Source organism: Pan paniscus, chromosome 11 (assembly GCF_029289425.2).
Source record: "Pan paniscus chromosome 11, NHGRI_mPanPan1-v2.0_pri, whole genome shotgun sequence".
NCBI classification, from domain to species: Eukaryota; Metazoa; Chordata; class Mammalia; order Primates; family Hominidae; genus Pan; species Pan paniscus.
In genome coordinates, this window is record NC_073260.2 from 105,854,665 (window position 1) to 105,879,226 (window position 24,562).

At 36.9% G+C, this 24,562-nt stretch overlaps 1 protein-coding gene across 3 annotated transcripts in view; it reads right to left on the reverse strand.

Moving 5' to 3' along the window:
• Positions 1 to 24,562, reverse strand: part of ADAMTSL1 (ADAMTS like 1) — a 1,021,291-nt gene that overhangs the window by 222,775 nt on the left and 773,954 nt on the right. For 2 of the 3 annotated variants that reach the window (XM_034967210.2, XM_003822608.5), the window contains 4 exons: positions 14,919 to 14,969; positions 10,314 to 10,518; positions 8,876 to 9,023; positions 6,032 to 6,116 (listed from right to left, as the gene is read on the reverse strand). In XM_034967210.2, the coding sequence (XP_034823101.1) occupies positions 6,032 to 6,116; positions 8,876 to 9,023; positions 10,314 to 10,518; positions 14,919 to 14,969 (489 nt within the window). The remainder of the gene's footprint in view (positions 1 to 6,031; positions 6,117 to 8,875; positions 9,024 to 10,313; positions 10,519 to 14,918; positions 14,970 to 24,562) is intronic. The other variant, XM_063594468.1, reaches the window with a different exon arrangement.

The following is a 24,562-nucleotide window of genomic DNA, read 5'->3' on the forward strand; positions in this document are numbered from 1 at the left end:
TGGAATTAGCCCAAGAAATTATATTAAGCACTTTGCTGCTGCAGAGAATAGGGAAGAGGCCAGAAAGGAAGGTGTTGGAAGTGAGAGAAGTCAAGACTATTGTAGGGGAAGGGTTGATGCTGTCTGGCCAGTGTGAGGCTTTACCTCTACCATATGCCAGTTTTCAAAATTAAGTGCTCTTTAATCTTATAATTCTAATGCTCAACTCTTTGCTGCTTGAACATTCTTTTTATTGATTGAATGATCTGCAAACAGTATTTAAATTTCCTGATCTTAGATTTCTTAAGAATCATGAATCATCTCACCTGTTTCTACACATAAACAAGATATTCATTGTTACTTTTCTGTGGCCTGAGATTCATGAAGAGAATATAATTCAGGTACCTTATATTTAGAATATAAATAGTAACACTATATGGACCCATAAATGATGTTTGGTTCACTACATTTTGAGGAGGGATATAAAAACACATGTCACACAATTAAAATTTCTAGCCACTTAAAAAATATGAACTCACATTCTTAACCACTGAGTTAAGCCATCTACATTCTTAGACTACTTATTGGGTATAAATATGGACTAATGAAAACATATGCTTAAATATTATATCTTTAAGTACTATTTTCAACAAGATAAACAAGGCATTTAATGACTACAGAATCACCATGGTGACTCTTATTGGTTTTTCTATATGCATCTAATTCCTTCTGGGTTCTGTTCACAGATGCATGACAGGAATTTCCCTTTGCTTCTTATTGAATAAACCCCATTGCTAAGCTGATGCCATCTGGCATCCAGATATTACTGCTGCCTTCTGCTTACTTACTTTTCTTCCTCTTCGTCTTCTTTTTTGTAATGGCTCACAACAAGATTATTTATGGCAATACATTTAAGCCCTGACTATTTTGTTGAAGCACAAATATAGTCTCCTAACCATGCAAAGCCGTTGACTGAAAATCTAATAAGATAACTCAAGATCTTTTAAAAAGCAAGATGAAGGCACAAGGACTACCCAATCCTACCTTTGAAAAAATGGCATCATTAAGGCTCTCCACCTGGTGAATGCCAGCTATTTAACAAGGGAATATCTGGATAAAATTGCTATCTTGGCCACACTGTGTCCAAAGCAACTGGAATATCCCATTGCTTCTTCTGAGCCATTGAAGAACTACGGCAACTGAAATATATCTGGAAGAACCTGGCTTCCCTAAGTGCCGCACTGGTCCTCACTTTCTCTACCTGGGATGCCTTGTTTTGGAGATCAGGAAGAGCACCTAAAGCATCCAGACTACAACTTTTTTTCTTTTTTCTTTTTCCTTTTTTTTTAAAACATGAGTCCCTTAGCAAATTACACCTTCTAGGGCATTAGGTGGCCTGTTAGTTGCCTGAAGGAGTTAAGGAAATGAACAATTTCCTTCCTGTCCCAAGTCAGAACAGGCTTTTTAAGGTAAGCTGAATGACTTCCTATCCAACAACATTTCTTTAAATGTCCTAGGGATCATCATTGTATCATTTTTCCTCAAGAAATTAAGCTGTCAGAAGGGTCACACTATGTACTTGTGTGGGTGATACATGTCAGGTGATAGTGATGTTTATGCATACATCTCAACCAAGACTAAAACTACGGTATAAAAATAAGAGATGGGAAACCTGTCAGTAATTTTTTTAGCTTCCACCTGATTAACAAATATAATTGTACTACCACTTTGTAGTTCCAATTCCCCACCAAATAAAGGTACACTTTTGAGAGTTTCCAAAAAGACCTAGAAAGCTATTCCTACATATTTTTCCATGAAAGGAACCAGATGGGCTCAATCTGGCATTTAAATGATGTATCCTAAATCTAACAACACTCTCAACAGCTGGAGGGAAATTCGAAATGACATAGTTTGAACTTTAACAGAAGATAATTTTATCAGTATTTTTCCCATCCCCCCTTTTCTAGTACTAGCACGGCACTGCTATTACCCTCGGAAAAATGGAACTCTCCCAGAGTCTTAGTAATTGTAGAAGTCTACCTCAACAGTCAGAGGCATTTGAACCAGGCAACTCCACCTCAAATAGGCACTGGGTAAAATGAGGCTGAGACTGGCTGGGCTGCATTCCCAGGAGATTAGGCATTCTTAGTCACAGTCATATATATATATATATGTATATATATATATTTTTTTTTTTGAAATGCTCTGTTACCCAGGCTGGAGTTTGGTGGCATGATCTCAGCTCACTGCAGCCTCCGCCTCCCAGGCTCAAGCAACCCTCCAGCCACAGACTCCTGAGTAGCTGCGAATATAGGCACACATCACCATGCCTGGCTAAGTTTTCTGAGTTTTAGTAGAGACGAGGTCTTGCTATGTTGCCCAGGCTGGTCTTAAATTCCTCATGTTGTACATACCTAGAAAATATATTCGGCTGGGTGTGGTGGCTCATGCCTGTAATCCCAGCACTTTGGGAGGCTGAGGTGGGTGGATCACCTGAGGTCAGGAGTTCAAAACAGCCTGGCCAACACGGTGAAACCCTGTCTCTTATTTACTAAAAATACAAAAATTAGCTGGGCATGGTCGTGGGCACCTGTAATCCCAGCTATGCGGGAGGCTGAGGCATGAGAATAGCTTGAACCCAGGAGGTGGAGATTGCAGTGAGCCGAGATCACGCCATTGCATTCCAGCCTGGGCGACAAGAGTGAGACTACGTTTCAAAATATATATATATATATACATATATGTATTCATCACAATATTCCTACCTTTCTACCACATGAATCAGATGTGTCATAACAAACCAATCTGTTGTTGAGGGAAAAAAAATCAACATGTAGAAGTATTTTTGAGTTGAAGATTCAGCTTTATATAATGAATCTATCTACATATTACCACCATGTGAGCCAATCTCCATATTTATTTCAGTGGTTCTATGAAATTGATATCTGGATTTATATCTTGTGCATGGTGTTTACTGCAACCACAATGTTGGCTGTTGGTACATTCTTCTGGTCTATAACGTGTTATTTATTTCTTGGCAATTCAGTTTTTAGTCTTTTATCATTGTTTTCTTCTAAACATCTTAAAGTGGTTACTTCCCAACATATGTTTGGCCTGAGTGCTAACCAATCTTGTCCTTACATTTTGGGTTTACTAAAAGTATCTAACATCGAACAAGGGTATCTTCATAAGCTGAAGACATTCATCTGGTGATTTTTCTGTATTACATAATGAGATAGGCTGGTGATAATATTTTCACTTTCCATATACGGAAATAAATGATATTTACTGCTTTACTACAGAACTCTCCAATGTTAGCTGGAGCCAAAGCAAGAGATAATAGTTGTGGACCACTGTTCTTGCCTCACTGTAGCAGTTCAGAAGTGACAGCCACAGCTTCTGAACATTACCATTTAATTTAAGCAGTGTGAGTCTCCTTGGTGGGGGGAAGGAATGACTTGCTGACAGTTGATCATTTTTTCAATATGCTTCAGAGAGTAATTATAGGTTGTTACATACATTTAGAAACAGTCTATGTGGTTTAAGAAAAGACGGAATTAAGGCCATGCAACATTATGTTTTTTAAATTCAAAATCAATATAGATAAAAAAAAGTGACACTTAGGATGTTTCTTAGGGTGCAGTGCACTAAACACGTAAAGTGTATTAAAATGTAGAAACCATATACCTTTCATTACATTATTCTACAGCTGTCATTTATTTTATTTTGGTATAAAAGTAATTATTATTCTGAGCACAATAGTATACATTTCCCTTACCCTGCACCAGCACTCCAATTACAATCTACTCCAATTCAGATTAATCATGCCAAGATGGCAATTTCATTACTCTAAGAGTAAATTTTAATAGTTTAATATATGGCTATACTTTCAATGGCTAAAACTTTGTTTAACTACTTTAAAGATTTTATTAAGATTAAAGTTAAATGTAATGCATCTTAATCGGATCTTTAGTAGAAAATATTCATTACAAAATATGGTTGACGATGGTCTATGTAATGCTTCTGTGGATGCATTAAACTCCACTGATAGCTTTCATCTGAAAGGCATCTAATAATGGGAAGATGCTTATCGATGTAAGATGTTTCCATTTACTTTCAATTTTGTATTATTATTTACCATCAGCCAGAACGCAAGATTATACATAGGATTACGCTTTAGTCCAAGTGACAAAATACAGTGTACAAGGGGAAAAGAATTTATTTAGGTAAAATAAAACATAACTGGTTTCAAATAGATTTAACCCAATAGGATACAAAAGGAGTCACCAGCTCTAATTACATAGCATCTTTCTGTGTCTTAAATAGGACCTTACTGGATTAAGAAGTTTTTAATGCACCCCTAAAAAGAACTGCTTATTTACTCCTCAGCAACAAAAAGGCCTGTCAAATCAGGTACTGGCAGAGGAGAAGCAAAAAATTGTAAGCCTTTATATTTTCATTCCAAGGTTACACTGTGATCTTTAATCACTCCCTTTCCTCCAAAGTTCTGCAGTGGTTAGTTGCTTTTTCTCAAAGAAGTCAAAAAGTTTGCTGTAGTAACTTTACAGTATAGAAATAATTTATGTTTACTTAATTATCCCTCTAAGTAAAAATATGTGTTTTCCCGGGCCAGGCGCTGTGGCTCACGCCTGCAATCCCAGTACTTTGGGAGGCTGAGGCAGGCGGATTGCTTGAGGTCAGGAGTTTGAGACCAGCCTGGGAAACATGGAGAACCCCAGTCTCTGCAAAAAAAAATTAAAAACATAGCCTGGTGTGGTGGCCTGCACCTGTAGTCCCAGCTACTCGGTAGGCTGAGGTGAGAGAATTCATTGAGCCTGGCAGGTGAAAGCTGCAGTGAGTTATGACCGTGCCACTGCATCCATGCCCGGGTGACAGAGTGAGACCCTATCTCAAAAAAAAAAAAAAAATAGGGAAAAGAAGTGTTTTCTAATGTGTGCATCCTTTTGGTGTATGTGAAATCAAATGACAGAATATAATTTCTTTACAAGTGACCTTTGGTTATTATACAAATCTATATTTTGGATTTCTTGTGCATTCAGGAACACAGTTGTGTTCTGGCAAACCACATCAGATTTAGATTCAAACAGAATGAATCTGAGAAAATTCTAAATTGCATTTAAATAGGTTGCAAAGTTAATTTATATCTCCAGTAAAATTTGGAAATCATTTTATATCCTACATGCTCCACTATTAACTCTTGGAGGGTGGATGAGATATCTTAAGTGCCAGTGAATAGCACAGAGCTTAGAACTTACATTAAATGAATTAATTTAGAAAATTTTTCAACCTGAGAAATTTCTTGGGTCATAGATGAAATTTTTCAATCAATTGTATCCCCTCGTTTGTAAAAGTGATGTAGCTTCTATGCCTATCAGTGTTTTCTAATGAAATCAATACATAAACTTATCAATCATCCACTTAATCTACTTTTGTCTCTCCTTTTTGTTTCCTCTTCTGAAGCAACTGGCAAATCTGGGCCTCACGGTTTTACAGATTCCATGGACTTGATAAAATTGAGTAGACATGGGACATAATCAAGTGGGGCAAATAAGCAGGTCCATCCCTGATACCAATCCCAGGAAGAAAGGGAAAAGAAAAGTTAATGAACTTCCTTTGCCCTCAGGTATACTTTACTTGCTCTTTAATTTTTGTGACTATATTGCAAAACTGGGAGAGTGTGAAAAGCAGCTCAGACTTTTGCATCAAATCTATGTTATATCATCAGCTGCAGCCTGGGCCTTCTCACCTTTGGCCCCTTGCGCAGAGAAGAGAGGAGGTCAGATTTTGGAGAAGAGGGTAAGCATTACACCTTCATTTTCTTACTTTAGGCAAAACAGAAGTATTTACAATGCAATCATCAGCTTTGACAAACACTTTTTGAAACTAATCAATCTTTAATTTGAGAGCCAAAAAGCTTTGGTGAGATGATTACACTTAGTTCAGAACCCATGAAAGCTACAACCAGTGAGACACTGCTTTCTTTAAACAAAACAGTTTCAAATATAGAACAGTCTGTGCTTTTACAACTTACGAGGGCTCCTCTGACACAGCAGCTCCTTCTTCTAGCTCTTGAGCTTGTTTGAACCATGGCAACTTGGCCTCGACTGGAAGTTTCTCTGAGAATTCAGTGCATGCACATACAAAAGAAGAGGTTAGAACCAATCTGGGATTTTAGGAAAATTCCTTATTCTCCTCACCAAGAAGTTACTACGTTGACCAACACGAATAAGTTTTTGGGTAAATTGCTGCCTCTGATGATGGTTATATCTAGAAAAATAAAGTCGAATTTTAAAATGTTTAATAATACTAGTTTGTGTGCAAGCTTTCTCTTTATTATGATGAATAGCAAAGGAAAGTCATTTTATTATGAAAGTTGTAAGTGTAGGAGCACTAGCTCAATATGCATATAAAGAATCATCGAAGTATCTTTTTACCATTTCCTCTTGAAAAGATAGAGCAGCATTTACCTTGGAAAACAAAGTACAGTCAATTATATTGTGATACTTTCATAAATTCTAACTTTTTTTTTTTGCCTTTTAGCTAAGTGTGATCTATGTCACATTGCCAAAAACAAACTCTTTCACTCTGAAATTCACAAAACATTGATTTAGATATCTGACTCATTCAGTACTACCCCAAGGCTCACTGACAATTGGAATATGTGCAAATGAGGGTTCATAACACATAATTTGACTTATTTCACCTATTTATCTAGCTTTGGCCAAACAATTCAAAACAAACTTCCTAGTTACTTCCTGGGAAAAAAATTGTGGAGGAGAAAAATGAAGAGGGATGTTATAACGGCTCTTACAGAAGTAACTGCCAAGATTCCCATTCTAGCATATTTATTAGGGTCATTTATGGGGATATTTGCCTTTATAGTATGAGCCAATGATGCTCTATCACCATTTTATAACATACAATTGCAAAGATGAAAGAAATATGTCTATATATATATGCACCATAGAATTATATGGTATTTTAATGATGTTTAGAGAGCCAGGCTCACTCCTTGGTTGTGAAAATCCAGACTTGATTCTTGATAGTTAACTGCAAACTGCTTTTCTTTCTCTGAAGTGGCTTGGTAAAGATAAAGCTAATAAACAATTGACTATTTTAAGTTAGGGGCATCACTTCTTGTTCTCTATGCACAGCAATTATTTATAGTCAAAAAACAAAGCAAGTGAGAAATATAAAACTGCCAAAGCCAAAAGGATTTGCTAACATTTTAAACACAGCAACACCGTACCTATACATACATCATTTTACAACTACTCCAACTATCCCAGTAAATGACTCAGTCGGCTGGGCGTGGAGGCTCACGCCTGTAATCCTAGCACTTTGGGAGGCCGAGGCGGGTGGATTACCTGAGCTCAGGAGTTTGAGACCAGCCTGGGCAACAAGGTGAAACCCCGTCTCTACCAAAAAAAAAAATACAAAAAATTAGCTGGGCACGGCAGCATGCGCCTGTAATCCCAGTTACTCCGGAGGCTGAAGTAGGAGAATCGCCTCAGCCTGGGAGGCAGAGGTTGCAGTGAGCCGAGATCACGCCACTGAACTCCAGCCTGGGCAACAGAGTGAGACTCCGTCTCAAAAAAAAAAAAACAAAAAAAACCTCAGTAAATGAAGCTGTCTCTGGTGGCATAGTTAGCTCTCTGTCTTTCAATAAGGAAGCATTCAGTTTGGCACTCATAGTAAGCTTGTAATACTTTATTGCTGTTTTGAACTAAATCCTGTCAGACGCACCTGTGGCAACCTCCTCCCATAGTTGAGGGCACTGATGATAGTCAGGAGTTAAAAGTAACTTACTGTATGTAGAAGTTACTATATTGCAGGCACTAGGTTAACCACCCTGTTTATGTTATATCTCATTTAACCTACACATGATCTGTGATTTAGATACTATTATTACACCCATTTTACAGAGGAGGAAACCAAGGCTTCGAGAGAGATGCATTTATTAAAATTAATCAGGATTTCTTTTTTTTTGTTTCCTTTTATATCATTAATTTAGATTTTATGATGCCATTCAGTTGCAATTAGGGCCACCTATAGTATAATAAAGAGCTACACTGTGACTGATTTTTCAGAGAAATTTAATGGCTTAAAAAAATAAAGAAATGGGAGCCATATTTAATATTAAAAATTAAAGGGGGTTTAAAGAGTTCTTTACTTCTGAATGGTTTGTGACTTTGAATTTTTCTTTTCCATTGACACAGACAAGTAACAATACTTGTACAGAAATCAAATTCATATTCTTGCTAATCTGAGATATCCAGTGTAATTATAAGTCTGGCTCACTAAATGCTTAGTTCTACACTTTCCTAAAATTTCTTTTTTATAAATTATTGCAATATCTTTTAAATTCTGATATATTTTAAATTATGGTTCTGGAATTCAGTCTCATATTAATGTTTTAATTTTCAATATAAGAAGTGACAGTTTTCTGTTTCATCAGTTTGAAGTATGAGACTTCCCAATGTACTTCAGCCTTAGCAAAATAGACATACTTGGGTTCACTCCCTTGTTTTTAAAGGCAAGAAATGTGGATAGTAAATCAAACATATATTTCTAGAATATCTGGTCTCCCTTTAAGAAGGTACATCCGTATTCTTCAGCAATAGTCCTCAAACAACTTTATGACTTGGGAGATAATTATATAAATATATTTCTACATGTAGTGGTTAATGAAATTTTGCAATCAAAATCACTTGAAAGATTCTTTAAGATAATCAAATTCCTTTAGTAGAGTTTAAGTTATAAAGAATTCTTACTAAGAATACTTGGGATACTTAAAAATATTCCAAGGAGTTTAAAACACACCTGACTACACACAACAATTAACAGGCTGGTAATAGAGCACCTGTCAAGTTACCTTTGGGTTTATAGCAGGGAGTGGGTACGATGCATTCCTCTTTTATGTGGGGCTTTGTTTTTGGGCTACAGCCTCCTGTGTGCATTCCTCGATGGTCGATGCAGAGGACCACACGGTATCTGAGGCCCTGGCCACATGTCACTGTGCACTGGAAAGAGATTGCAAGAGAGAGGAGACTCGTAGGCAAAGCCTTGTTTACTTTTCTTCACTTCCCATCTAAAACTTTTAATCTAAGTTTTCTTTTTTTTTACCCCCCACACGAGGACTCCTGGTAAATTTATACCACTTCTTACCAGTCAAGGGATCTTTGTTCTATTTGGCTATTTGAGGTGAAACTCGCTGAAAATTAAATCACTTTCAATTCCATAGCTTTGGATTAATCAGTCAGCAATCTTTAAGTACCCACTGTGTGCAAAGTCTCAAACCAAGCGCCAAAAAGAAGAAAGGAGAAAAGAGACTGTAGAGTGTGCTTTATTTTGACTACCAGCACTGTATTTTATTTAGTTACTTTGCTAATGACCGCTACTTCCAAAAATATGGGAAATACCTCTACATGGATATCAAAAAATTTAAACTACGATTATAGCTAAATTATATTGCAGCATTGTTAATCCAATTGATTACATTGAAAGGCAAAAATAACATTTAAAAGAACAGATTGAATGACCAGATGCCCAATGTAGATTGCACCTCTAATGGTTCCCCATGTCTGGTAGCATGTCTAGATGTAGAAAATGTCACAGCTCTGATCTGCTGCCATGAAGCCACAGGGCTCAGTGAAGAGTCTTTTGTCATTTCTGAGGTGGAGGGCACAATGGCTTATTTCATCTTTCTGTTTCCTTTACGATTTTCCTTTCTGCATTAGCAGTCAGGAAACCCTGAATGACATTTTATGTTTAATTACAGCAGGTTTCCTAACATCTATAAGTTTTTTGTTTTAATTATCTTACTTCGTTCCAATTTTAATTTTTGTGCTATTTTCATTTCCTCTTCCCCCCTTCTCCAATGATTAATATACATAGTTTTAATATTAATCCACTTAGACCCTTTCGGATACAAAGCATAATACATACAAAATGAAGTCAAACTTCTGGTCTACTGAGCTCTATCATCAAAGCAGCTTTTACAGATTCGGGATCATTCATTCAGCCTCAATTACCCTTGAAAGGCAGTTGCTTCCCCGTGCTATTTGAGGGAACATTATCTGGGGAACAATAGAGGCTTCTCGAAGAAACTTGAAGAAAGACACTTTAAAAAAACATCATTTACTTTTGGTCATGCTGGATTTGGGGCATTCCTACTCCAGGAGCTAAGCTGGTAGGCTTCTAGACACCTCAAGAAGAGTGTGGAGCTGCTCAGGGTACCCGGTGGGGCCATGATGATGAGAGGGAAGAGTGGACTTACTCTCCTAATGAACAAAGAAAGAAGGCACAGTTACCGGAGACCACTCCTGTGCCAGCCATTTAGGGCAGTCAAAAATGTTGCAGGGCTGCGCGATGGGCATCTTAGGGGTGTACATGCATTTCCACTCTTCCACTGAAGTGACATGCCCCTGGATGTCCTCCTCCACACAGGAAACTGCCCGGCTCTGGATGCCCCCCCCACACGAGGAGGAGCACGCGGTCCATGGGGTGGCCTCCCACCTACAGAAGCAAGGGGAGTCATCAGGGCAGACATGCACATTGCTAAGCCTCCTCAGTGACTGGTCCACCAACCCACTCCCCATGTCTATTGGTATAATCAGGTTCTGAGAGGCTAAGGTCCAGAAAACCAAAAGCCATCTATTGCCTGAAACCTGATGAGTAAGAGAGAAGGATTCAACATTGGCAAAAGGGCTCTGCAAACCGTGAAGCTCTATACAAATGTAAGCCATTACAGTTTTGAGAGCTGTCCACAAAGATATGTGTGCCGTCTGTAACCTACTCAGAAGATGTAGGAGGTAGTTCTGTCCTTCTCTCATAGTTTCAGGATATGTATATATAAAATTTATTTTCATTAAACCCATTAAGTATCCATCTCAAGACTAAAGTGGTATACTCAGTTAACACTAATGGTTTGCACCTGCAGATACTTTTTATTTTCAATGTAATGCTTTATTACTTAACTTCTAGGTATTTTTTTTAATAGAAGAAGCTCATAAAAGATCAAGGTAAACAAAAGACTCTCCTTTGCTTCTGCAATCATCAGCTTTGGGACTACATAGATTCAGCACAATTCTGATGTTCAAACTGTGCTATCATTATTAAGCTGAGGAGCAGAAGCGTTAATATTATCTACATATTCCCTAACTGTTGAGGGATACTGCTATTTAGAGATCCTCCAGTAAGTAACTCTTGGAACTGTGAAGAGGTTTGGTTTGAGTTGGAAGGCTAATGGCATCTGAAAGTAGACATATAGTTAAGTAAGGTAGAAAATAACAATAATGTCAAAACATTTAAGAGACTTCCATTGATTTTTTTTTCAGAGCTTTACACAGCTCTGAAGCATTAGGTCCCAGATGCAGAGAGATATCTTTGCCAAATTCTCTTCTCTCCTCCTGTAGATTTACAGAATGTAGAATTTCTAAAAACAGAAACATTGGGACTGAGTTGAGCTGGTCTTTTTTACATATATTCTGCTTATTGATGAGGATTGCTAAGGAGATTTAAGATTTCTCTTAGAATTATGAGAGATATAATTTTAATGACAGAAACAAAATGTCACTGGGTTGATCCATTTGAATAGTTAAAATTTTAAAATGTTGCACAGGCACACCATTGAGACATTAATTATTCTGTAGGCGGGTTTTTTGTGTACATTGTGAGTTTGATTTCTCCTCTGCATGAGCCTGAATAATGTGTTTTTCCTAGTTACAAAGGGTTTTCCTTCACATTTTCTCTGCACTGTTCAAGTTTAGGCAACAACTGTTATCTGCCTGCCAAAAGCCAAGACATGCTGCCAAATACAATATTTTCCTATGTGTATTTCCCCAGGAGACACATAAGAAAATGTCATTGTGGGGAAACTGAGGCCCTCTGTTTGGCCCTTGGGAGACTTTCTGATCTCTTTCAAGAGAATGAAGTAGCTCTGTAGAGAGTTTCTCTTCCCAATGGGTAAGACCAATTCTCCTTTGTCTCCACATAAATCTCTGGAGGGCTTCCTTCTGGAGATGAATATCAGGCCTGATTCAGATTAAAGTTGGGTTGAATACATAAGTATGTATTCACATTAGATTTGATCTGACAGTGAAGTAGGAATATGTTTTTAAATGTACATTTAATCACTTAGAATATTAAGATCCTATAAAAGAGCACATTTTCTAATTGGTACTCTAAAATTCTTAAGCTTGACCCTACTAAAGGGAGAGTGATTAATTTCTGTCTCAGCACTTGGACCTGACCATAGTGTAATTTCACAAATAGCAGTAAGTATCTTTTTCAATGTCAGTGATCAGAGAAAGACAAATGAGGCAATATTATTTCAAAAATTTATACTATGGTCCCAGCGTACAACTACAGTTCTATGCGTAGAAAATTATCATGTGAATACTTGTATAATAATAGGGTTATGTGGAATCTTGAAGTAAAACATGTTTGTGTACTTTAAAGAAAGCGTAACAAAAGCTGAGAGAGAGCATGTCAGGAGATCTGAAGATGGTAACCAGGTAAGTGCTTGGAATAAAAAAAAAGACATATCCAAGAATCTTATCCTGGAGAACAATGAATGAATTTATACATCATACATTTAGCCTCTTTTGGCTTTTAATTTTTTTAAACACAGAGTGTGTTTAAGAAATTCTCAAATTAAGCAGGATGCACAAGAGTGGCATAGATTAATTATAAATCAAGACAATTATTCAGACTACATTCTCATATTATGTCCAGATATGTGTTACAGTCAAAGACTGAAAGCAGGAAAGAACAAGGTAAAAATATGTTAATTGTGTTTTGTATCTATACCTGTGTTCTTAACCCCATTTAAATAATTTAAATTGCCTTGATCAGTGGGTAGCTGCCATTTGAGAACCATTTTTGAGCCTTAATTCTTCTTATGAATGAAAACACAGTTGTAAAAATAGTTTCCATTTACTAAGACTTTGCCAATAAAGCTGAATATCTATCTTTATAACTAGTTCAGTATCAGACATACAAGGGGGTAAGAAATAAAATTTATTGTTCTTTCCCATTGTGATACATAGACATGCCAAGAGTGTATACAAGGACATAGTACAAACACACACCCAGGAGGATCGTTTTAATATACCATTGGGATTTAGGCATTTGGAGAAAAATCCCAACCTATAAGAAATCAATTTTAACCTAATATAGGCATTAGTTATGCCAGAGAAATATAAACAAGAGAGATCACAGATAAAACAGAAATCTAGGAGTTGCCTTTACAGGAAAAACATAAACTTGATGTTGCTTACTCCTGAGGTCCAACTTTACCTTTATCTTGAAATAATGAAACGTATGGCTTTCATACAAACAGATACATATATCCTATGAACATTTATTTCACAGATACAGAAATTGAAACCAAATGAAATCTTAGTTCAGTTAAATTAATCATTTGCTATTTTCATTACTTCAAAAAATTAATTTTTTGCTATTTCATTATTTTTTCAACGTCAAGAGTTCTGGATAAAACCAGAAAAATGATACATTAGGAACATTCTAAAGCTATTTATTGTCTTTATCAATATAGTCATAGGAAAGTAGGAGTGAGCTGACTAATGACATAGCCACGTAGTGAAAGAGTTAAAAATAACAAGAAAAACAAGAAGTATATCTAGTATAAGTCAAATTCCCTTCCTATATGTCATCATTAGGTGAAAAATGAGTTCCCTGCCAGTCACTAGACATATTTAAGTAGATGCTGGATGACAACTTTCACTTGTATATATGTATTATATAAACATCGATAGATGTGTATATACATGTGTGAATACATATGCATTGAATATATGAATGCATATTTGCGTAAATATATATTTAACATATCTGTGGTATATGGTTGTGATTGTTCGGGAAGAAATGGGAGAATGAAGCATCAATGGGGAGTTGCACTAGATGACGTCAAGGGACCTCTATTTGGATTCTAATTCATTATGTATTTGGAGATTTTTCCATCAAACCCTTACAGTTCAAAATAAAATTATTTTCTGGGCTTGGTTTAATTTGAGATGGAGCAGGCTGCTGTGGATTACTCCAACCATTTATGATCTGATATAAACCCTTGGTTCTAAATAGCAGCTGACTCCCTGAGGGCCAAATAAGCAAAGAAAATAGAGCATAGGTCTACTTCAATCCCAATTCTAATTTCTGCTCTCTGTGGAGCTGTTTCCAATGCAGTGAACACACTCAGTAGCTAGAGTATTTTTCAGCTTCTCCGGTTTTCTTATGAATATATTATAAAGGGAACACTTTCTTTTAAAAGTTCCTGAATTACTTTCATTACCTTTTTTCTAGTTTTTAAAAGTACTGTACTTTAAAAAAGCAATGCAGCACATTGAATTTCGTTTAGAAAAAGTGTCTCCTAAAATGTTTTGAACAATAAGAATATTAAAAAATTGCCTTTTATACTTAATTATAATTTATCTGAAATAAAAAGTGGACATTTAAAGCCCCTATGCAGAATAATATCACATCTGGAATTCCATGTTAGTGGTAGTGCAATAATACTTTAGGCAGTGTTTGTTTAATAGTTAGCTACAGTGCTTTAATGACTAGGGTCCTATTGAGAGGAAAAATACGAAAGAACAAAGGGAGGGAAAGAAAGACATAATATAAACTCACAAACTGTATCTAATCAGAGTGAATTACTGTTTTCACTCCAGTGTAACATGATTCTACCTTAAAGTGGTTTTTGAATGATAAGCTTACAGTCTGAGCAGGCTAGTATTATTCAAAAGCAGAACTCAGGGTGGATTGCAAAATATACCATCTACCATCTTAAAAACATATAATCTCTCTCTCTATGTATATGTATATCTCTATATATATAGATAAGCAGCAGAAGACTAATTTGCTAATTCTAACATCAGGATGATTGATTTACGTACCGAGGAAGGGGATGGTAGAGGTCATAAGGCATGATCTGCTTGTATCCGTCACTGTTAGGAACAATAATGCCAACCCTCTGAGTAGAAGGTACACACAATAAAATAAACACTAAATGATTACATTATACAAATTTTTAATACAAATGCAAAATAACATTAATAAATTGTATCTATAAAACAACACTAAAACAGTTTTATATCTTTATGCCAGGATATGCTTTAGGATGGGGCAAGTTCTTTGAAAGGGCACCATTTACTATAATTAGTTCTCTGATCCAAGCAGGAAATACCATTGCAAAGGGTGGTGGCAACAAAACTTGGCACTTCATCATTAACTATGACACCATAAGATTGTAAATGTTCTTTAATCCCCAAATTATACATCCTATGAGGTCATTATTATTATCATCATTATTCATGTTACTTCCAGATGCTCGCCAAGCAATTACAGTAACTGTCTCACTTCTGATGAAAGAGAGAGCTATTCAAGCTGGAGAATATGTACTTCAGAATTGACAATACTATGTAACTGCATTAGCTAGGTTTCTTCTCTTGGCAGATCTAGGGATTTCACTAATACTTGGAAAGTAGCCACTTGGGTATTTTATAAGGGGAGGGGGAAACTACTGAACATAGTAGGCAACTATTAGCAAAGGCAAATTTCCTACCAAAATAAAGGTAGGCAGTTAAAATGAGATATTATGAAAAGTGGGTTTTTGTGGTCTATAAAATATTGTACAGTGTTAACTGCTATTGCAGTGATGGTTGTGATTGTCATGGCTTGTTAGTACCTCTAGGACCCTGGGAAACCTGTGAGGTTTAGAGACAGAGTGAATGCTCAGGATCCACAAGATATATCATAGGCTGTGTGGAGGTTCCTGGAGGCCTTTAGGATGCCAATAAACTACTCTGACCTACTTCACTGATTTCAACTAAAGTCTCCAATTGGTAAGACTGGTGGGTCCCTGCAGAGGCCTTGTTTTCTGGTTTGTGGAGGACTAATGATTCATGGGTTTTGGATAAGACCGCTAGTGCAACAGCACCTTCATCAAGAGTGGGAGATGGAGATGCACAGATGTAGAGCATGGTAGTGCATAAGTGGAAGATGCTTATTTTGCAACTGATAAATGATAGAAAGCCCCTCTTTGGGGTATTGAAGGAACTCATGTATTCTATCTGTGCCTCTGGGATAGATGGATGCATCTATTTATATATCTATATAATATTGATATATTCAATATAAATATGTTGATCTTTATATTTTAATAAATAAATACTTCCATTTTTACCCATTCCTCTGATATAAGATGATATAGTAGGTTTATAAAATATGGCTAGCAAACCCAGGTGTTTGGGTAGAAACAGTGAGCCGTGAGTGTGGATCACAGAGATAAAAATAGCACTGGCTGGAGATGATGAAAGGTAAGAAGGAGAGAGAGAGGGATAAAGGGGCCTGCATAGTTTCTGAAGAAATTACTGAAAGGTTAGGGAATACATGAGAGAAGTCAAATTTTGTTATTTAAAAAATAGGAAACAAAGCATTTAAGATGGATATCTATTTCCAGGAGGGAAGGTCATTGGAGTACTAACTTATTTATTTTACATGACTAAATTTTCTGTATTTATTTGTGTAAATAAGTTTTTTATATTCATTTGTGTGAGAAAATTTTCATGATATGTGTGTGTGTGTGTGTGTGTGTGTGCCTGTGTGTGTATTAACCTTCAGTAACAATGTATAAGAAAAGGGATGCTGCCTTTTGGGCATGCTCAAAATCCCACAGTTCTTCACACAAGAATGAAACGAACAGCCTTTAACCTTTTCTGTTTTTTGAGTGAACCATCCTATTTTTTTCTACCTTCTGACAGATGATAAGAAATCAGGTGAAAGCTCAATCGTTCCTCATGTTACAATCATTCTAACATCTAGTAAGAATCATTCTTACATCTAGTAATAAAGGGAATTTTTTTTTCTAAAAGGACTATATTTTAAAGAATGCCAATCCTCTTCCACAGTCCTTCTAGTAAGTTTGTACATACACTGTTATCTAATAGTAGTCAATTAAGGAATAAATCAAGTTGACTTTGAAATTATATTTTACATTACTCTAGTATCTTTATTCATGCTACATCAATTTCTAAATGCAGAAATGCATACCATTGCCTTCTCTCCTGAAAAAATTTATGGCTGTAATTTGTCATCTTCAATATTAGAATAAACTGTTGCAGATCTCTGTCAATTGATTGATCAGCTGATGATATTTAAAATGGAGGCAGTAACACTGAAGGAGACAGGCTGAAGTGAAGGAGAATAAAAGGGAGAGTGTACAAAATTCAAGACGTTGAACTTTGCTTTGGACCAATTTAGAAATTATGTTTTTGTTTGAACAAGGAACTTTAAACCTGGATTCAGCAAAACTATAGCTATATTTGTCTTCTATGACATGGGTCATGGTGAAGACTCATAAAGTGACTCTGTAGCACCTGTGAAAACAGAAAGCTATCAAAACAATGGTGCTCTGTCCAGTCCTGCTAATACATATTCGTGTACATAGGCTCAGCTCTCTCTGGGGTTCATGCCATGGCCCTAGCCTTTCACTACACTGTTACTGGGGGAAAGCAAGCTTGCCTGAAGTTAACTTCCTATTGCTTACTTTTTTTTTTTTTCTTAAGCAAAGTGTGAATCATAAAGAATAATGAAAAAGAATGTAATTTTGGGACTTTAAGAAGTTCTCCCCATGTTTAGGTCTTGATGTGGGTGTGTGTACATGTATGCACGCATTCAGACATGCATCTGAATATGTGGGGTGTGGTGAAGGAGGCAAAAATGATTTTTAAAAACAGTCACAAAGGGAAAAGATAGAAGAAACAGTTGGCTTGGGGGTAAAACTCATTCTCCAGTGCCTTCATTATGCTGACCACCAGGCACACAGTTCTTACATTGTTTCTCTTACACTGGGCAGTAACATGACTCCATCTAATATCCCCATCATCAGGGGTTGTGGTGGTAAGAAGAGAAGGTGAGCATGAGCAAGTGATCATTCTGGAGTGATGTGCTATCAGCAGAAAAGGCATCCCACCTCATCCTCTCAAAATACATGTCTTACTGAATTGTCCATTGAGAATTCAGGAGAATGATTCAGTGTTATGACAAGTTTATATAATGAAACATTATGCAGCACATGGACATAATGGTTTTTGAGTCATTTTTAATGACATGGAAAAATACTCAAATGTAATGTCAACTAAAAATAATTGAATATGAAATAGAATGTACAATATGATTGACCATAATGAGAAAATATATAGATGGTGTACATATCTATGCATTTTCATAACTTATATATGTGTGTTCATGTGACACATGTATACACACAGATGTATACATGCATATATATGTACACACATATAAAAAACTCTCAACAGTGGTTAGTTATTGGTATTAGGATTATGAGTACTTTTTGCTTTCTTTTTAAATGTTTTTCTGTTTTCTAAGCTTTCTATAATATATCACCTTTTACAATTACAACAATTAGAATATTCAAGTATGAAAAAATTCAAATCTAAGAAAGAAAAGACAGAAACTTTGGAACTACGAAGTGGATGAAATGAGGCCATCACCTCAAATTCCATGCATTACTTCAAGATCATTGAGTCTGTGCAGAAGTGATCTAAGATGCTACTTTAGAACAGAGTCCCCAGTGTTAAAAAAAAAAAAACAAGCCAAAATTGGGCTCACACTGCTCAGTTGTAGAATATAACTATTGAGATACATCTCTCTCTACAAGAAAAATCCTAAAGTAGTTAACTCCATGGGCACCTAATTTACCGGGGTTCTGTTCTTTTTTTAAATTAAATTTAATTTTTTTGAGATGGAGTCTCACTCTGTCGCCCAGGTTGGAGTGCAGAGGTGCGATCTTGGCTCACTGCAAACTCCTCCTCTCAGGTTCACGCCATTCTCCTGCCTCGGCCTCCTGAGTAGCTGGGACTACAGGCGCCCGCCACCACGCCCGGATAATTTTTTGTATTTTTAGTAGAGATGGGGTTTCACTTTGTTAGCCAGGATGGTCTTGATCTCCTGCCCTCGTGATCTGCCCACCTTGGCCTCCTCACAGGCATGAGCCACCACACCCGGCCGGTTCTGTTCTTTTTATAATGAAAATGAACCATAAAGAGATCCTTTCATGGTTTCAAGGGTTTCTCTCAGTGAATCTCTCATGACCTCTTGCTTCTTCTCTGGAACTGCAAATCTTCGTTTCTGATTTCCTGATAACTAGATGTGCTCTAGGCTTTTCAAGCTCAGTGCATCCCAGACAATTCATTATTTGGCCTTGCTTCTTCTCCTGTTATCACGATCACCATTCAGTCATGGCCATTCTCCTATCCACTGTACACTGGGGCTACCTTCACCACTCAGTTCTTCCAGTTGTCATCACAACACCAGCAATGTTTGCCAAGTAGATCTCCTCCTGACACAAGTTTGGGCACTTTCATACCAGTCTCGTAACAAATCAATCCAGCCTACTCTGCTGCCAAAGCACCTGATACTTCACCTCACCATTTAGAAGACTCACATGGTTCCATAATGCCCAGTGAAATTTTTTAGTCAAATGCTACTTCTCCTAAATCCTTGCCTATTTTCTCTCTTAACATCTAGCCAGAAATTCGCTCTCCTTCTTCTTAACACCCCTAATACTAACTCCTCTCCTCACTTTTAACTGTGTACTATTGGCCCTTTATATCCATGGGTCCTGCGTCTATGGATTCAACCATAGCCTGAAAATATTTGAAGAAAAAAAATGGATAGTTGCATCTGTAATGAATATGTACAGATGTTTTCTCTCATCATTATTCCCTAAACATTATAGTATAACAATTATTTACATAGCATTTACATTTTATAAGGTATTATACATAATCTAGAGATGATTTAAAGTACACAGAGGGTGGATATAAGTCACATTCAAATACTACACCACTTTCTATATGGAAGGCATTTGAGCATCTGTGGCTTTTGGTATCTGTGGAGGTGGGGGTGGGGTGGGTCCTGGAACCAATCCCCCATGGATACTGAGGGCCAACTGTACTAACTTCTAACTATTTCACAAGTTTTTCTTTAGTTTATCACCATGAGGCAGAAGCTATATTGGTTCTTTACTGCATCTCTTAGGACAGTGTTCTGCACACAGGTGATTAGTAAATAATCATTGAGTGAACTTATGTCATCAGTGTGCAGATGCAAAGGCAAGTAATGCAACCACATCCAAAATTAAAACAAAAAAGCAAAAACAAGTTTTTAAAAGCTAGTTAGGAAAGGAAGGAAAGAAACTCCCAAACTGCCACTGTTGTGCACATATTCAGTCCCACGTCTTGCCTTTTGCTGGCCCTGCCATCTTTGAGAGAGGGCAGTCTGATATGGAGAGTGGTCTGGCAGTTTAGGTAGGCTGTTCAGGCAAGCGGGGGTGATTGGCTGATGTGAGCAGAGAAAGGACAGATTAGTGACTATGCTTCCATCCTGCTTAGGTTACCTCTGTATCTTTTCATTGGCTATCTCCCAGATATAACTCTGAAAGCTTTTAAAAAGATCTTCTCTTCTCTCTTTCTCATGTGTCTTTCAGATACCGTGCTGCTTTGGACAACTCAACCTGCCCTGGACAGTGTGGGGGCCCAGACTCTAGTTGATTCATTTTTGCCTTTGCCATGGCACCAAGCACAGAACCTTTCACAAAATAGGTGACTATATTTTAAAAAATGAACAAAATTGTGTGTAGTAGAAGGGTCTCTTGTATAGAAAATGGTGCTCTATCTTCTCTAGACAACCTCAGGGCAATAGAAACCAGCCTATTTCTAAGCAACAGTTTAGAAGAGTGCAGGAAAGAAGTAATAAAAAGTTGGAAGACATACAAGCACTTTGCTATTTCGTGAGTAGCAAAGCATGGAGGATCTGGCCATAATGAGGAAAAGGATCACCTGAGAGGCTGGGAGTTGGAAGGTCAGTACTCCTCTCTGCTACTTTCTTTCTATGTAACCTTGAATACCTTACATCAAGGTTTGGCCATCCGCAAAAACTAAGTACTGGATGAGATCAGAAGTTTTAAGATGAAGTAAGAGTAGGTGCCTGGAAACCCATGCTATTGGACTCTATCTTACCTGCCCCTTCCTAGTGTATGCTAAGAGTAGAACTCAGAGCTTACTGGGCCACAGCTTGAAAACCACTGAACTAAGATAATTCTCTCAAAATTTACCTCCTGTAACACTTCATGACTTCTTAAAACACAGAGAGTTTCCCTAACATTTACAGAGGCACGTTGGGATCCCATAAATCGGAAAATATTCTATAATTAGGTCCCATTTTTAAAAAACCATAAACTAAGCAGCAACATTCATTTATCTGGGCTTCCACCGAAATCAGATCAAAAGGAGTCTGCTTTATGCAGATCTGAAAACAGTTTTTTAGACACAAATTCATTTTCTGTAATAAACTAAATACTGAAGAGTTTTAATAATTTGGGTCAAATCATTGAATACTTCCTCACATCTACATTTCTGGGGTTAAACATTCTTGGTATTAATGAATGTAATTTCTGAACTGCTTTTAAATAAGTGGGACTAATATTTCCTTGGTCTTTGTTTACTTCTTTCTGTACTGAGTGATTTAGCCATTGTTTGATTTGAGTAAACGTCAGTATTTACACTTACATGAAAGAGGCTTGCCTAACCTGGGTATGTGGTCAATTCAAACACCCAGACTTGGCATTGTTATGGTTAATGGTTCTGTGCTGGCTGTGCTGTTCTACGTTGGGCTGGAACCAGATCTCATAGGTTGCTTAAGGCATTATGCAGAACAAGGATGACTGTGGGATTTGATGGCATGAAGGCTGCACCATGCATCAGGTTGCCTGCCTTTATGCCTGTCTTTATGTAGAGATACTGTAGAACTGGAAGAACTTAGATCCACATCCCAATTTGCTTTTGCCAAGTGGCCCTAACACTTAACCTCTCTGAGCTTCAGTTTTTTCATCTGTAAAATATAGGTGACAACCCCCAGCCCGCTAACCTAGGGATTGTAAAACTAAATAAGATAATGGATGTGAAGGCACCTTATAAACTTCAAACAGAAGTGACATTGGGCAAGTTGTTTTACCAGTCTGTTTCTCAATTCAATCATGATAGCTGATGTTTGGTGACTGCTTGGCACCTCACTAAGGACTTTACATATGTTGTCTTATTAATTCTCACAGTTACTCTCTGAGAGGAATATTATATTTATTTTACAGAGGGCAAAACTCAGGCCTAGATAAGAAGTTACTTAGCTAGTAAAGTCTTTTGGCTACAAACTGACAGACGGAAGTTAAAAATAAGGATGGAAATAATACCTACTCTATTAACTCACAGGCCAATTAAAAGAATTACACAAATAATTACACTTTTAAAAACTTTAAAGTGTACTATAAGAAGTGATATTACTATTAGGAATGATCTGGCTTTGTAGTAAATTGAATTTCCCAGATAATTGAGTTATAGTTGATTATGTGATTGTCTGATGATGTGTGGTGTATCTATAAGCATGGGAAGGGTATGATCATGCATTCTAAGAAGCACCCTAACTTTGTATCATTTATCTCATTATGAATAATACATGAATGTGGAAATGAGATTTTATGGGTATTTTTTTCTTATTGTTTACTTATTAGCTGCACAAAGCAGTTACTTAAATGAGGTTGATCAAAAGGTAAGAAGTTGTTACTTTTCTAAATCATTTACTTACTGTAGTAAAACTAAAGACCTCCATAATTAAGAAAACATTTCATTATACAGTAATTGCTAAATAAGTCAACCATTTCTTGTCCTTACACTGAGTTTTTTTTTTGGAGACATACCTGGCCTAAATCCCATGTAAATTAAATGGCAATGTCTCACAGCTGGTAAAGTAGAGGTTATCAGACACTTGTGAACTGAGACTTCAGGAGTTGCCAATTATCTTAATTTCTTGTGATCATTATATTTAAAAAATCTGATAAATGTGATTTACTCTCAAGATCATATTTTCCTAGGACTTACAGTTCCTGTTGTTAAAACAACAAATAGAGAACCATCTTTCTAGACCCATACAGAATTCTAGAATTCCATCTTTTCCTTTCATGGATGAGAAAGCTGATTTCTGGAGAGCTTAAGAGTTTCTCTCAGCTAACATCACCATCATCATAACTGTGATCTTAGTCATTATATAGCTGCTGCAGCTAACATTTATTGAGTGCTTATCATGAGTCAGGTACTCTGCTAAGCTCTTTAAATGTATTATGCCATGTATTCCTCATGACAACTTTATGAGGTAAGTATTGTTATTATCCTCACTTCGTAGGATGAAAAATCTGAGGCTTAGTGGGAATAAGGAATTTGCCAAAGGCCATTCAACTAGTAAGTGGCAGAGCCAGGGTCTCAAGCCAGGACGTTTTATGCCAAAGCTCCCACTCCTAAACATCAGGCTATATTGCCATTGACTAGTTGGTCACCAAGTTAGTCTGAGAATCAGGATTTTTACATGCCTACTACACATAACACTTGTTCTAATGCAGGGTATTTCTTCATAGTTGCATTAGAATTTGAGACCTTTTTTTTGGTTCCTGGCCAGAGACAATTTATGCAATTTACTGTGAAACTAAATGGAGCTGGACAAAAAAAAAAAAAGTTCACTTAAACTTGCCAAGAATTGCCGCTTGGGGGTATACAAGTTTGGGCATTTGCTTAGGAGTGTTGCTGTGAATTCCTTGAGGGAAGGGGGAATCTGGATGCAATTTCAGCTAGAAACAGATTTGTTTGCTAATAATTGTGGCCGTGATAGTGTGATGAGTGAGATCTTTTTTCACTTGTCCACCTCTTGCCAATTTAAGCCCCCTTCATTACTGCCTTGGAGAGAAAACTAAAGGTCTGTGCCAAAAAAAAAAAAAAAAGAAAATCTGCAAAGGTGGTTCTCTGATTGTCTCACAAAGTGTAACTTGCACAATTTCCTCCAGACAGCCTTAATTGTCTCACCATCTCACAGATTAAGATATGTAAGGCTAAATGTTGTATATTTTACATCTAAAGCTGCTTTGAAACATCAAGGTGTTTATTAGCTGAATTCATGCTATGCCTTTTTAGTTGTTGCTGAACCACAGGCTTATACTTTGAGGCTTTCTGGCCACATGATGGACCTGACCTTTCACCCAAGAGGTAAAAATGCCACACATCATTGCACAAATTCCAAAAATATTTCCATTGGCGTAAGACAGAAGCTTTGCTTATACCATGGTAGGCACAAGAGAGGATTTTACATTTGACTAGATCCTAAATGTCTTAGTCACATGGGAAAGCATACAGAACATAGTGTTAAATGTATGAAGCAGAAAACAAACGTGGTAGATCCCTGACTTGCAGGAGGGTATGTCTCTGGACTTCTGGGAATCCCATTGGGACTACCAGTAGAACATGTAATACACTGTGTACAGAGCATATGATGGGCTTAGTGATGTCATAGCTCTGAGTCTCTAATGAAAAGCCTTATTAATTTTATCTAAAAGTCATTAAATCTTTATACTTTACTTTCTCTTCACTTCCCTTATAAGGATTAGATTTTGGCTCCCAGTTTGAGACCACTTTTGGCCAGG